At 42.2% G+C, this 15,312-nt stretch overlaps 2 protein-coding genes across 5 annotated transcripts in view; one reads left to right on the forward strand and one right to left on the reverse strand.

The window, feature by feature from the left end:
• The window catches only part of LOC117675283 (tubulin alpha-1D chain), a 27,915-nt gene extending 24,405 nt beyond the window's left edge, over positions 1 to 3,510 (reverse strand). The window contains exon 1 of the mRNA XM_034433772.3: positions 3,194 to 3,510. The gene's annotated coding sequence lies outside the window, so the exon portion shown is untranslated. The remainder of the gene's footprint in view (positions 1 to 3,193) is intronic.
• The window catches only part of LOC117675282 (tubulin alpha-4A chain), a 27,033-nt gene extending 12,732 nt beyond the window's left edge, over positions 1 to 14,301 (forward strand). For 3 of the 4 annotated variants that reach the window (XM_087881625.1, XM_087881624.1, XM_087881626.1), the window contains exons 3-5: positions 10,701 to 10,923; positions 11,406 to 11,554; positions 12,821 to 14,301. In XM_087881625.1, the coding sequence (XP_087737751.1) occupies positions 10,743 to 10,923; positions 11,406 to 11,554; positions 12,821 to 13,792 (1,302 nt within the window). In that variant the 5' untranslated portion in view covers positions 10,701 to 10,742 and the 3' untranslated portion in view covers positions 13,793 to 14,301. Of the gene's footprint in view, positions 1 to 3,414; positions 3,689 to 10,700; positions 10,924 to 11,405; positions 11,555 to 12,820 lie in introns of those variants that run through there. The other variant, XM_060687869.2, reaches the window with a different exon arrangement.
• Positions 14,302 to 15,312: the final 1,011 nt, after the last annotated feature.

Consider the following 15,312-nt stretch of genomic DNA (forward strand, 5'->3'; position numbering starts at 1 on the left):
TGACACCTGGGAATATTACATCAACCAGCAAAACTAGCTAAGACCTTCACCCCCTGGGAGTCTGTCAACTAATCAAGATACTCTTCCTGTGCCCCAGGAAGTTCAAAGCTCAGAGTGGGCATAAAACCAAGGCATGCTCAGCATCTCGGCCTTTTTCTGTTCAGGAACTCAAACTATGTGATCCTGTCCACTATTAAACCATCTTTCCAAGCAGTCTCCATGTTTCCAGTGTCTTTTTCCCACTTGGAGCTGAACCCAGAAGGATATTTCCTCCAACAACTCTAAGTCTCTTATATCCCTGGTGGCCTCTCATCCTGGCCCAGTCTTACTCTGTTTGGCTTCTGACCTTAGATAAGGTTGGTCAAGGGCTACTTTGCTGACTACAGATTTTTTTTCTAGTTTTAGGTTAGAATATTTGGAGTCATATTTTCCACATAGGAGCATCCATCTTTTGAAATCATCAGAGGTCTCTTACATGCCCTAACACTCCCCAAATCCTACCTTTTGGGGTCTAGTTGAAGATCTTTCTGAGCCCAGTGTATGGGTACTCCTTCCTAAGGCTGTTCTTCTGACCCTTTCATCTGAAAGGAGCTTAACCAAAACATTTCTTTCTTAGTAAGAAATGTATGTATGACTATTAACTTCATGTAATGCTATTGTGAAAATCAGCATGGCATGGTTAAGTCATAGTTTTAATAAAAGATTACATCAAAGCAGAACTGAAAGGTACAACTCAAAATACTAAGGAGCAAGATAAGGTTAATGTGTCTGGACTATTTGATTTTTTTTTAAAAAGGTGGGGTATAAAGAAGGAAGTAGCAATTGGTTATATAATTCGTTAACAGCAACTTCGGTGCAGTGGTTAAGGTACCAGATTAGAAACTGGAGATCATGAGTTCTAGTCCTGTTTGAGGTGTGAAACTAGTTTGATGACTTTGGGGCATTCATTTTCTCCCAACCCTAGGAAGCAGGAAGTAGCAAACTATTTCTGGAAATGCTGCCAAGAAAATTGCATAGACTTGCCCATGTAATCACTAGGACTCAAGTCTGAATCAAAGGCATAGAATTATCTGAGTTCACACAACACGATAAGTCATATACATGATTTACAAAGCACAGTATTTGAATTCATACAATAAGCTTAACCAGAAAATGAACTATATTATAGTTTAGAACAATGTGCAGATCCGGTCTCTACCCGGAGAAATGCTAAAACCAAGATAATCCAATAAAGCTAAGTAGGAGAAAATAATGCACAAATAAAACATTTTGCAAAACGCAGATGGTGAATACTTATCAAGTATTGGTGAATCAAACAGGATCAGACAATTTTTTTACAGTTTCATATCTTATATGGACCAAGTCAAGTGTATAGACTTTTTTCCAATAAACTATAGATTTAGCATTTTATGAACACAACCAAAGAACTGGAAGCATGGCTGTGTTGGAAGAAAAATCCTTCTGGGTTCAGGTCCAAGTGGGGAAAAAGACACTGGAAACATGGAGACTGCTTGGAAAGATGGTTTAATGGTGGACAGGATCACATGGTTTGAGTTCCTGAACAGAAAAGGGCCGAAACGCAGTGAGTCCCCGGGTTTTATGCCCTCTCTGGCTTTGAACTTCCTGGGGCCCAGAAAGAGTATCCTGATTGGTTGTCAGACTCCCAGGGGGTGGGGGTCTTAGTTAGCCTTGCTGGCTGATGTAATCTTCCCAGGTGCCATGTGGTGAGTTTCTATTGCTAGATGGGTTCTATTGTGTTGCAGATGATGGTCCTTTGACAAAGGATTGGGTTTCTGCCTCTGGCCCATTAACAAAGGGTGGGAGGGCAGCAAGAAGGTGGGCGCTGCTTCGTCTTTAAAATATCGTCTCCATTTCTCATCCAGGGAAACATAATATTCTGCCTTTTTAATATTTCCTAAAATATTTCATTCTTCTAGGAAAGGGGTGGGTGCTAACTTCCTACAGCTGTAGTCCTCTGTTTAAACTAGGAATAGGTTTCATTCAGCTGAAAGTAATTGCTTTAAGTAGAACAGCACAGAGGTGCACTCCAAAGCTTACCACTTTACAAGTACCCTGCATTCTTGCAACTGCTTAGAGGTCAGATTTTTTTTTAATTTATAATTTTTATGACAACACATATATGACATTCACATAACATACAACATATATATATATATCTTATCATTTTTAAGCATCATTTCATCATGGTCTTCCTTCTATTATTTTGTCTTTTTCCCTTTATGTCTTCATTTCATTTCTCTCTCCCCCCCCATTGTCCTTTTTCCCCCCTTCCCCCCTATAAAGATCTATATATTTTACTTATATCTTTAATATTATACATTTCTACATTCTTTGTTATATACATTTTTATTTCACTCCAAATGAGGAAGAATTGATAGATAAGATTTTAGACTGTGCTGAAATGGACAGATTAACAAAAGAAATTAAAGAAAAAGAAGAGACAGATTATTATAGAATATGGAACAAATGGTATAAATGGCTTAAGACTAGAAATAAAGAATAAAGATTATTAGGAGAGAAGAGTATGACTAAAAATATAGAGAGAGGTGTCAGATTTTGATGTGGAGCACCTTTCAACTGACAGCTCTCGCAATAACTGTCTATTCTTGCCTTTTTGTTGCTGTCTAAAGCAATAATGTAGCTGTGTCATTGTATCTGAAATGGGGCCACTCTGAGTTGTTCAGGAAGCTATTATACGTTCATAGACACAGCCACTCCTTATCTTATGGACAACCTTGCCAGATGTTGTCACCAGGGCCTTATATATTTAAAACTGACTTTGAGAGCAATCCCCGTTTCAAGCTGGTTGGTAATACTTTTAGTGGTGTGTGTGTGTGTATGTATGAAGGAATATGGACTTATGAGATTGTTACTGTTTATCAGTTATTAATTACAGTAAATGACACTTTCAAACTCCTGATACAATTTACTTAGAAAGAAAATAGTTTATTTAGAGAGAGAAAAAAAGAAATAGTTTGCTTAGAAAGCTAAATGGAAAGTACGTATCACTAAAATATGCGTTATATATCTTGTATGACCCTGAAACCTTCCCTGCCTCTGAAACTTGTTATTGAATGTTATTGAAGGCTTTTACTGAGACAGAACAATTTATTAATACCAAAAATAAAAAAATGGACAGCATAGAAAGGAGTCCTGAATTGGAATACATTACCCAATAATTACACCAGGTTTTTACAGGATGTAAAATATGCCTGCAATAAAATCTTCTGCAGATTTCTGATCTTCGTTAATCCGAGTGGTAAATCATCCGGTATAAAAGTAAAGGGGTGGCGGGGGAAGAAAAAGCCCCCATATTTTGAATTGCTACCATAGAGAAGAAAAGAAGGGGTTGGGCCCGAGTTGCGTGCCTTATTTCAAAACCGAAGGGAGAAAAAAACCCCAGTCGTAGCACGGTGACCGTCCAAGCTTGGCCTTTCCTCGCTTCCTTCCTAAGAACTGCGAAGGCTCTTCACCACGCCCGTGCACCACGAAGGCTCAGGAGGAGCGACCTTTTAGGCACGCCTCCTCCTGACAGGGCTGCCCGCCTCCTCCTTTATAAGGCCACTGCGGTAGAGCGAGTTGCACAAGGCGTAGCTGCATCTCACCGAGGCTCCGTCGCACCGACTCACCGTGAGATTTCAGCCCCCGCCACACTTTACACACCATGGTAAGAGTGGTGGTAGGGGTGGGGGGGGAGAGAAAATGTGCCAACAGGCGGGCGGAGCTGGCCTAAGCGCCCCGGGTGCTACTACTGTAGCAAGCCTCCGAGCTACCGAATCTTGGCACGCTTCAAGGGTTGGACTCTGGCCGCCTGGTACAGGCTGGGCGCGCTTTTGAGTTCTTCCGCTCAAGGTGAAGGTTTTGGCCGTCGGTGGCGGGGAGGGGGCTCTCCTCCTCCCCACCTTCTCAGCCCACCTCACCTGCGGAGTAATGTAAGCTGGGCCTGTGAGGAGAGCAAAGGGAAACGAGGTGACCCCCACCCCCCACCCCAGTGCATTTCAACAGTGGGCGGCAAGAGAATTGCAGGCGCGTGTTAGCTAAACCCGCGGAGGGAAGAGGCCCGGGCCTGTACGCTAGTAGTTTTTGCGCGCTCGGGGCTCGCCTTTTCTTTCGCATAGCCGCGCTGCTGCAACGAGCAGTAACAGCTGGGTTTGAGGCGCAGGTTGCTCCTTGGCAAAGGACTCGAGCGAAGTTGGGATGGCGGGGGTGAGTAGGAGAAGGGCGCTTCCATGCCTTGCTTTGCCTGCCCCGGTTGGTTAAGGGCGGGAGCGGGGAGAATATTCTCGTCCGTCCTTCGGCAGAGTCGTGGGGCAGATGTTCCTCTATCTTCGCCAACACCCCCCCCCAAATATTTCATTGCTCGCCGATGAGGGGGGGGGAGTAAGAGGTTATTAATAGGCAGGTGGAAAGAAGGGGGCATCGGGCTGGGACGCTCCCCCGATCGGCTTCCAGGCGAAATCCTGGAGCTGGAAATAGCTGGGCCCCCGGCCGGGCTTCTGTCCAAAAGTAGGTAATTGCCTCTCCTGTTTCATTTCGTTCGTGTTTGGCGGCGGGGGGGGGGATCTCTGTACTTTGAGAAAGGGTGTCCTATATTTAGTATTCCAGGCTCAGCGAGCGGGAAGCAGCCCCCCCCCACCTCCGAGACGAGCTCTGCCATTACTGCCGGGCGGGCGTGGGGGGGGGGGTTGCCTATGTTTTCCAATGAGGAGACTCGTTCTCCCAGCTCCGGGAGCCAGTTCCCTGGAGGCTGGGGCGTTTTTGCATATGTGTTGCCTTTTTTTTTTTTTATTAAACTGCGTCACTTTTGAATCTGAGCGGATGAGGTGTGGAAAGCGGAAGAGAGGTTTTTTTTTTTTTTTTTTTTTAAATAACGTGTTCGTTTTGGCTAGCCAATTAGGCAATTGCGGCTTTTGATTCGAATCTCGGAAGGGAAAGTTACGAATATACGCGCCATTTAAGAGTTCTCCTGGAGCGCCTTCGGAGTTCTGGGAGCTGGCTAGCCGGCCGGCTGGCCTCACATTAAATTCCTTGCCCAAAATTTGCTCTGCTGCTCAGAGCCATTCCGCCCCCCCCCCCCGCGTCGTTTTACTTCCCCTTACCAGTATCGTTGGCGATGAGGCTGCAAAATCGCTGGACTTGTTCTAAGCACCAAGGAGCTTGCAAGAGATTTGGTTCACATATTACGCTGTCTTGGTTTGCTATTTTGTGGTTTGCTGAATAAAGTACCATTGACTGGATCTATAGCATGCTAAATCATCCAACTTGTTTGCCATTATCAGTGGTCCTCGATTTACGACCACAATTTTTGTGTGTGTAGGGGTGTGTATATATATATATATATATATATATATATATATATTAGCCTCTACGGGGAGGGAACTTATGGTAAGGGTGTGGCTAACTGATGAGAACCAATCAGTCCGATATAGATCTGTATTAGTCTCCCAGTAGGCAGCAAAATGCTTGCTTGCTATCTGAAGAAGCCTAGGATAGTGGATGTGATTTCACTGAGCTATGGCTGCAATTTGAGAAACTTGGTTTACGTAGGAAAATACCCTGTTGAAGAAAAATACATACAAAAACCTACGATAAGAGAAGAAAGCCAATACTTAGCCTCTACGGCAGTGGTTCTCAACCTTCCTAATGCCACGACCCTTTAATACAGTTCCCCATGTTGTGGTGACCCCCAACCATAAAATTATTCCTAAGATCATTGAAAATATGTGTTTTCCTATGGTCTTAGGCAGCCCCTGTGAAAGGGTCATTCGACCCCCAAAGGGGTCCCGACCCACAGGTTGAGAACCACTGCTCTACGGGGAAGGAACATATGGTAAGGGTATGGCTAACTGATGAGGACCAATCAGTCTGAAATAGATCTATATTAGTCTCCCAATAGGCAGCAAAATGCTTGCTGCAGTTGATAAGTTAGCAACCCAGCTGTTGAGAGTGAATCTGGCTTCCCCATTGACTTTGCTTGTCAGAAGGTTGTAAAAGGTGATCACACGACCTTGGGACACTGCATCTGAATTTTGATCACATGACCATGGGGATGCTGCAAAGGAAGAAGAAAATGGTCATAAGTCACATTTTTCGGGGCCATTGTAACTTTGGTCACTAAATGAACTGTTGTAAGTTGAGGACTACCTGTATTGTTTGCACTCATATAACATTCAAATCAGACCGTTAATAACTTAGAATGAGAGGTGTACTCTGTTAAAGACTGGTGTTTTCTAATTGGGAGGATTAAAAAGCATTAAGCCAATCGGGAAGCTTGCGGAATCCTAAATATGTTGGTGGGCACACTTGTATTCAGAGGTGCAAGTGTATGAAGTATTTCTAGAGATGCCATTCAGTAATTCTTTTATTTATGTGCTAGGTATGATAGACCAGTATTTCCATATGAGGAACTGATGGTAAGAATTTGCTCAAGGTCATCTAGCAAAGATTAAATTTGACTTTAGAACTTGTATTCAGGGACTATTCCCTGTCATAATTCTCTGAATTTTGATGATGCATAATACTTGTGTAGTTGGATTTGTGAGCATCAGTTATGGATGCTGTTGGGAATTGGGGGTTTGGGGAGGGGGGACCCAAACAAAACCATGGTTATAGAGCATGGCAAATTGATAGGCGAGTACAGTACTGAACAAATAATATGCAGCTAATAAAAACACTTCATTAATTATCAGTTAAGAGCCTTGAAATGACGTAACATTTTATCAAATATGTCTTTCCTATGTGTTCCTTGGTAACATTCAGTGACTCAGCGAGTTTAAAAATAAGGTATATGTTCTCTTTTTTTCTGTTTTATTCTGCAAGGAATGAAGATAATTATATGCACTCCTATTTTTTATAGTAGAATTACTTGCTATTGAGTTTAATAGGATTTCATTACCTAAGAGTGCCTAAGCCCTTTCCCCCCTTAAAATAAATGTCTGTTTCATTTACTTAACAAGCCTGGGAGGGATTGGAAAATCTAAAAATGATTTTATTTCCAAATTTAATTTAATTTTATGTACTATTTTACTCTATCACAAAACTGTGTAATATTTTACTTCTGTGGAGTTGAGACCTGGGTGGATTTGATTTAAATCGAGTTGATTTAAATCACAATTTAAATCATGATTTAAATAACTAGTAAAAAGGCTTGATTTAAATCAACTCGATTTAAATCATAATTTTTAAAGAGCAACTGCCATCTCTGCTACCCCTTTGACCCACTGTTGACTCACCGATAGTCCCAGTGTTGCAGAATATACAGCCTCATGCTACATAACTAAGCTCCATTTCATGCTGAATAAACTAAATTATTTATGTATCTTAATAGAAAACTATCTTACGATAGATTTTTACCCCAAAACTTTTTAATTAAAATAAATTCAATAAAAATAAAAAAAATCCGATTTAAATAAAAAAAATCTGATTTTTTTTAAAAAAATCATTGGTTTTTATCCACCCTGGTTGAAACTATGGCCAAGAATTAATTTTAATATGGATTCATATTGCCTCTGGTTTTATCCCCTGTATTATACTACTTAGTTTGAGCTTTTAATGTACAGTATAAATAGCTTGAGGATGCTCTCTTGGGTAATTGTGCCTTGAATAAGTGAATGAGAGCTGCTATATGATGGGAGGAGGGACAGTTGCTTATACAGGCAAAACTAGCATACGATTTTATGGGGCAATTATGTCACTCATTTGGGACAAGAATATCAATTTATCATATCAATCTGGCTTTTTTTCCTCTTTAGCAATGGCTTACTGGCTTGTCCTTGTGATTGTGTGTGCTTGGTTTTATGATTCTGTTTGTATGCATTCTGGAAGGGACCTGTAAAAAGAGTATAGTACAGTTGTGGAACACCATTGACCAACGTGGCATTCTCTATGTGTGTTAGGGATTGCAACTCCCAGAATGTTTGACTGGTTAAGGAAACATCTGCCCAAGTTTATGTTCCTTCTGGAACCAGCATCCTCAGTGATGGCTAATCTTTTTGCCGTCACGTGCCAAAAGCGGGGGGACCATGGGGGAATGCGTGTGCCCACACCCATAATTTAATGCACTCCGCGCTCCCCCCACTTTTGGCATGGTGGGCACGGTAGTCCTGTTTTTTGCCATCCCCTGGCTCCAGAGGCTTTCTTGGAGCCTGGGGAGGCGAAAACAGCCTTCCCCACCCCTCGGAGGCCAGAAATGGCCTGTTTCCCGACTTCCAGTGGGACCAGAAGTCCCGTTTTTCGCCCTCCCCAGGCTCCAGAGGCTTTCTAGGAGCCTGGGGAGGGCGAAAACAGCCTTCCCCAGCCCCTGGAGGCCCTCCAGAGGCTGGAAACTGCTCATTTCCCGACTTCTGGTGGGCCCAGAAGGCCTGAAAATCAGCTGGCTGGTGCGCGCATGCACGCTGGAGCTGAGCTACGGCAACACTCGCGTGCCCACAGATATGGGTCTGTGTCCCACCTGTGGCACGCATGCCATAGGTTCGCCATCAAGGCTCTAGGAGTCAAGTTTGCTTAATTTACCCCACTGCCAGGGATCCACTGAAGGGGGTTCTGGGTAGAATTTAATCTGTTAGGGTTTTAGGCCTCATTATTAAGTATGAATAAATTACCACTATGAAGAAACACAATTTGTCCCACAACATATATTTGCAGCCTGAACATATATTTGGCTTTACCATTTCAGAGATAATACCTAGTTGTAAAACTATAAGTAAGATTCCATACAAAGCACCCTATTCACATACAGTATTCAGATGCCACCTCTCCTTGGGATTATAGCAGGGTGGATTGATTTAAATCGAGTTGATTTAAATCACAATTTAAATCATGATTTAAATAACTAGTAAAAAGGCTTGATTTAAATCAACTCAATTTAAATCATAATTTTTAAAGAGCAACTGTCATCTCTGCTACTCCTTTGACCCACTGTTGACTCACTGATAGTCCCAGTGTTGCAGAATATACAGCCTCATGCTACATAACTAAGCTCCATTTCATGCTGAATAAACTAAATTATTTATGTATCTTAAATAGAAAACTATCTTACGATAGATTTTTACCCCGAAAGGTTTTTATTAAAATAAATTCGATAAAAATAAAAAAATCCAATTTTTTTTATTTAAAAAAAATCATTGATTTTTATCCACCCTGGATTATAGTTAGTTCTCTTAATTTAGAAAAAAAATTAAACCAGACCATTTCTATCTAATCATTACTTACTCTGAACTCGCTCCTTCTCCTTGAAAAGATGGATAGCATGGCCATCTTGGAATTACCATTTTTACAGTGTTGTATGTGTCAGGTTCATTCAGTATCTTACTTTGATGGCCTCATGAAGGAGGTTACCAACTATCGACAAGGTGGTCCAGCAGACTGTTTTGGCAAATAGCTGCCCTGCCCTGATCCTAAATATTTGATCCACTAAATACCAGCTGGCACAAATTCTCTAGCAAACATTTGAAATCTTTGGGCAATATCTATTTGGCTTTCCCCACCTTGATCGCTTTGTTCTGCAGTGTAGTGGACTAGAGGGTGTTGTTGCAGGGCTGCAGTTAATTCAGGGAGTCTTGTCTGTATTGGCTTTTAGACCTAAATGTCTTTAGGGAGATGATGAATAACGGGGTCCTTTTTCCTTCTTCGTATTTCTTTCTTGATTGAGCTCCAATGAGCTTTGCTATCGATGCAGCTGTGACTTCTTTCTGAACTTCTGAACTGAAACCTACAGTGAACATCACCCCACTGTCTTGATATTTTCTTGGGTAGGAAATGTCTAAATTTAAATTTGGATTTCAGGGAGGAATCCAGATCTTGCTGAGCTACAAGCAGCTCATGGCAAATGATAAGTTCTGCAACATCTGGAGGACCATAAGTTTCCCACCCATGCCTTAAGGAGAGGGAAGATGTTGTGCCCTAACATGTTTTCTTACTTTGGGTGTTACCAAAGTGTAGCTGTGAGAGAGGGTCATTTAATGTAAATTTAATAAATTTGCGTGCTATGTATAATGTGGAAGATGAACAACCCAGCAAAGTGTGCATGCATTTTATAGGCTATAGATGTGTAGGTGTGAAAAGGAAATTCTATTTGCACATGTGAAGTGAAAGGCGTGGAAGTGCACAGGCTGGCAGTTTGTACAAAGTTCCTTGCGGCTTTGGTATGCAATAGATTTCTTAACTCTGCTTCCTGTTTTGCTGACTTCAGGAACTGCCATTTCACTTTGAAATGGTCACCTAAGCTTCTTGATGTAATGAATAGCTCAGGCTCATTTTTTTCCCCTTCCAAAACAGTTACTTTGGTATTAAGTAAATACTATTCCTGTTACTATAACTTGTAATTGCAGAAGTACATAAGCAGCTAAGCTGCATTTGTTATTTTTTATGTTGCATTGTTATTGCTCCCTTGTTCAGTAGGTTTAGAAACAATTCTATTCCAAATACAGGTTTGATATGGATGTAGTGTTCATTAAAATTCCAAATGAAATATTCCTGGTATCCCATTCTCAAAAATGAAAAGAAAATCATTACCTCTAACTTGTAACCCATAAAAATACTCAGTTGAGCCAATGGCCTGGTAAAACTCCTTCCACAAGTAATGCTACACAAGATGGTATATCTTAGCTCTATAGAACTCACAGCTTGATGCCTTGCTTGGGATACCACTCTGAGAAGTCAACTTTCTCTTCTTTCTGTAGCGTGAGTGTATCTCTGTCCATGTCGGCCAAGCTGGCGTGCAGATGGGCAATACTTGCTGGGAACTGTATTGCCTGGAACATGGGATTCAGCCAGATGGACAGATGCCAAGTGATAAGACCATTGGTGGTGGAGATGACTCATTTACTACCTTCTTCTGTGAAACTGGTGCTGGAAAGCATGTCCCCCGTGCTGTCTTTGTGGACTTGGAACCCACTGTGATTGGTGAGTAAATCTATGGAAATGTTTGACTCTTAAGCCTCCTAGAAGACAAGAGCAGCAACTCTTCTCAAATAGGCTCAGATTCATTCAGTTCTTCTTTAGATAGAGCACGTGGTTTTAGTCTGAATTTCTTAGGTACGTTCTTCTCCAATTCTCTCTTAACATGTACGGGACCTACTATGTCCAGAATTACCATTCAGTATGGCTCCTGTGGGAGAAGAGACTTGACTTGCCAACTCCTTGTTCAGTTCCCACAGGGACATTCAGTTGAAATAACTAGTAAAGTAGCCTCCTGATAAAGTGGTTCTGTCCTAGAATAAGAAGCCCATAAGTCCTCTGGGTCTTAAGCTTCTGTAAGATTTTGGCTGCACTCAATACCCTTCCTGAGATGTCTTGTTGAATTCTTCAGCTTGCTAGATGTCTGCTTGAAAGTATACAGTACACTGTAATAAACTTTATATTACCATCCTCTTAACCTTTTCCAGATGAGATTCGTACTGGCACTTATCGTCAGCTCTTCCATCCAGAGCAACTAATCACTGGAAAGGAAGATGCTGCCAACAACTATGCCCGTGGACATTACACCATTGGCAAGGAGATCATCGACTTGGTGTTGGATAGGATTCGCAAACTGGTAATAACTGCAATGCAGGACAGGGGGATATAGACTTTTTGGAGGAATGGAAGGAACTCTGTCAAAGACTGGTGGAGATGTTGGGATAGCAGGGCCTCGTGGTCCAGGATGGCTGTTGGTTATTTATGCACTTTCTGGATAATTCTAGGCAATATTTTGCCACCTTACACTTTAGAGGGCGGGTAGTTGTATTCCATTTCATTATTCCATTCATTCACATTGTTGGGCTTTAGAAGGTGAGGATGCTGAGTGCAATGCAAATGAATGAGAAATTCAGAACTCTTCCTTTATGCTTCACCCTTGTCTGCCCAGAAAGAATAATCTGTCTTCCTGATTCTAATTACTGTTACTGTATGTCATATTCCCCAATTCTAATTTTGTCTCATTATTCCTTTAGGCCAGTGTTCCTCAATCTCAGCAACTTTTAAGATATGTGAACTCCAACTCCCAGAATTCCTCACACAGCTTAAAGTTGCCAAGGTTGAAAAACACTGCTTTGGGGCCTATATCTTTCATGTCCCTGCATTGCTCTACCCGTCCTCTCTCTATTCATTAGTGTTCCAGAACTCCTTCCCACTGATCCAGTTGACTGTAAAGATAATAACCTTACTCTGGATTTAAAGACTAATTCCTAAGAAACCACTCTCAGTTCAAAATGTTTTTGCCTTTGCTCTTCCAAACTTTTATCTCTTCTTCTTAGTTCCTCTTTATCTGCTCATTGCTTGCTCGCTCTTTTTTTTCCTCTTGCTCATAACTGTGGTCAGAAGCTTCTTTGAATCTCTGGGGAGGAAGGACATGTGGGGTGGGTGTGTTTGCAGCTGATTGGCAAGCACTGTCTTCCTGGAACCAAGCACAAGTTCTCAGGAAGCATTTGAACTTGGTATACTTGGCATTCTAGTGAATTTCTTCATTGCACTCCAGCCAACTCTGTTCCCTTGTGTAATTGGTTGCCACAACAGTAATACCAGATGCTGCCTTCTAACCTTGAAAAATTACTTGCTCTTAATTAATTATGAAACAGAAAAGATGCCATGCCTGGCTTGGTTGTATAAAGAGATTTTGTGTGTGTAGTTAATGATTTGAGGCTAATATCCTGAGGCAAAAGAAAATGACCTCCAAGTAACCAATTGGTTGAGACAGGCACCTATAAAAAAATAAATAAAATAGTGGAATGGATTTTCTTGTTCAGATTTTCCAGGTAAGAATAATACTTTGCATTGTAATTTAAGAGATGTAAATTGATGAATGATAATTTCTTTTTCACAGGCTGACCAATGTACAGGACTCCAAGGATTTTTGGTCTTTCACAGCTTTGGAGGAGGGACTGGCTCAGGATTTACTTCCTTGCTGATGGAACGTCTCTCTGTTGATTATGGCAAGAAATCCAAATTAGAATTTGCTATTTACCCAGCTCCACAGGTCTCCACAGCTGTGGTGGAGCCCTACAACTCGATCCTCACCACACATACCACCCTTGAGCACTCAGATTGTGCTTTCATGGTGGACAACGAAGCCATATATGATATCTGCCGAAGGAATCTGGACATTGAACGGCCAACTTACACAAACCTCAACCGCCTTATCAGCCAGATTGTGTCTTCCATCACTGCCTCGCTACGCTTTGATGGGGCTCTGAATGTAGACCTGACAGAGTTCCAGACCAATCTAGTGCCCTACCCTCGTATCCATTTCCCTCTGGCTACCTATGCTCCGGTTATCTCTGCGGAGAAGGCCTACCACGAGCAGCTTTCGGTGGCTGAGATCACCAATTCTTGCTTTGAGCCTGCTAACCAGATGGTGAAGTGTGACCCCCGCCATGGCAAATACATGGCCTGCTGCCTTTTGTATCGAGGGGATGTGGTACCTAAGGATGTCAATGCTGCTATTGCTGCCATTAAGACCAAACGTAGCATCCAGTTTGTAGACTGGTGTCCTACAGGCTTTAAAGTGGGTATCAATTACCAGCCTCCCACTGCAGTTCCCGGGGGAGACCTAGCCAAAGTTCAGCGGGCAGTCTGCATGCTGAGCAACACCACAGCCATTGCCGAGGCCTGGGCCCGCTTGGACCACAAGTTTGATCTAATGTATGCCAAGCGGGCCTTCGTGCACTGGTATGTTGGGGAAGGGATGGAAGAAGGGGAGTTCTCTGAGGCTCGGGAAGACATGGCCGCCCTGGAGAAGGATTATGAAGAGGTGGGCCTTGATTCATATGAAGAGGAAGAGGAGGGAGAAGAATAGCTATACATGCTCTACTTTGTCTGGACCTTCCTTTTCATTAAAGTAAGCTTGATTTGAATCCAAACTACAGTAATGTGTTTGTCCCAGACAGAATTCACATGGAGCATTTCTATCTAATGCAATTTTTGCTCAGAGCTGTCTAGTAGTTCTGGCTGCCTTACTTGACAAAGGAATTATTTACATTTGTAAACTGAACAGCACATCATAAAAAAGCTCCATGTCTACTGATAATTTTGGCAAAGTAATAAACTTTAGGTTACAACATAGACTTTGCACATTACCATGAAACGATTACCCATTCGATATCACTTTTGCTCCACAAAAGCAAATTCATCTTTCGGTACAAAACTTTAAATGAAAGAATGAGAATGTTTTGATTTTAAATAAGAATGGAATTAGTTGAAGAAACAGTGAGCTTATTTCTGAATAATAAATTATTCACCTATTTTCCAGCTGGGGAAATTCCATTCTTCTATATGTATTTTGGGAATAAATTGCCTTTTAAAATACAATGTTTCATGAGTTGCAGATGTCAGAATAGGATGTCAGGCTACAGTGTTGCAAAAACCAACAAACTACCAATTAACATTTTAAATGCAAGCCAATCCATTAGAAGCAACCTGCCCAAACCTATCATAGACGGACATTATGCCTGAGCAGATATCTGATTTTTGTTTATTGAAACACATGAAAGAAAAAAGACAAGAAAATGTTAATGGGACTGCTCAAGCTGAGATCTGGTTAGCTTTAACAATGCAATAGTAACTCTGTTTGGTAGTTACGCTGAGCCAGAAAGGTTCACCATCACTGGATATGTTCAGAAAATACCGGTATCTTAACTCGACTCTGCTAATGTATCTTACAAACAAAAGAGACAATTCTCTATTCCCATGATGGTGAACCTATGGCATGCGCGCCGTCGCCCCAGGTCAAATTTCTCCATGGCATTTCTTTCGTGAGCTTCTGTTTCCCTGCAAACGATGAAACAGAAGCTCATGAAAGAAAAAGATCTTGCCTCTTGCTGTGCTGCCGGTGTTAGGATGCACTGCCTCCCGCCGGCCAGCTGGTCTTTGGGTCTCTGCTGCGCATGTGCGTGCACATCCATGCATGTGCATGTTTGTGCATATCTGCACATGTGCATGTTCGTGTGTGCGCATGCATACACTTTTTGGTTTGGGCACGCACATGCGCAATTTGGGCACTTGGTGTCTTAAAGTTCACCATCACTGCTCTATTCGCTGCCCCCTTCAGGCAAGAGGAGCCACGGCTGGGCCCGAAGTTGAGACATGGGCCCTACCATCACTGCTGCCACTAAAAAAAGGCCACCTCATTCCCCCGAGGTGCAATTTCCCTGTGACCCAGTGCTCCACAGGAACTGCCATATACCACTTAACTTTAGGTGGTGTTCTCTTTCTGTAGACAGGTGTCTGTGGCCTACCCAAGGCTGCTTCAGGTTGCACAAGGTTTTTGTTCTTAAAGCAACTCTGGAGAATGCTCTTCCACAGCCTCTGCGGGTCCCA

The sequence above is a fragment of the Pantherophis guttatus genome, chromosome 1, assembly GCF_059756535.1.
Source record: "Pantherophis guttatus breed Tessera chromosome 1, ASM5975653v1, whole genome shotgun sequence".
In the NCBI taxonomy this organism is placed as follows: Eukaryota; Metazoa; Chordata; class Lepidosauria; order Squamata; family Colubridae; genus Pantherophis; species Pantherophis guttatus.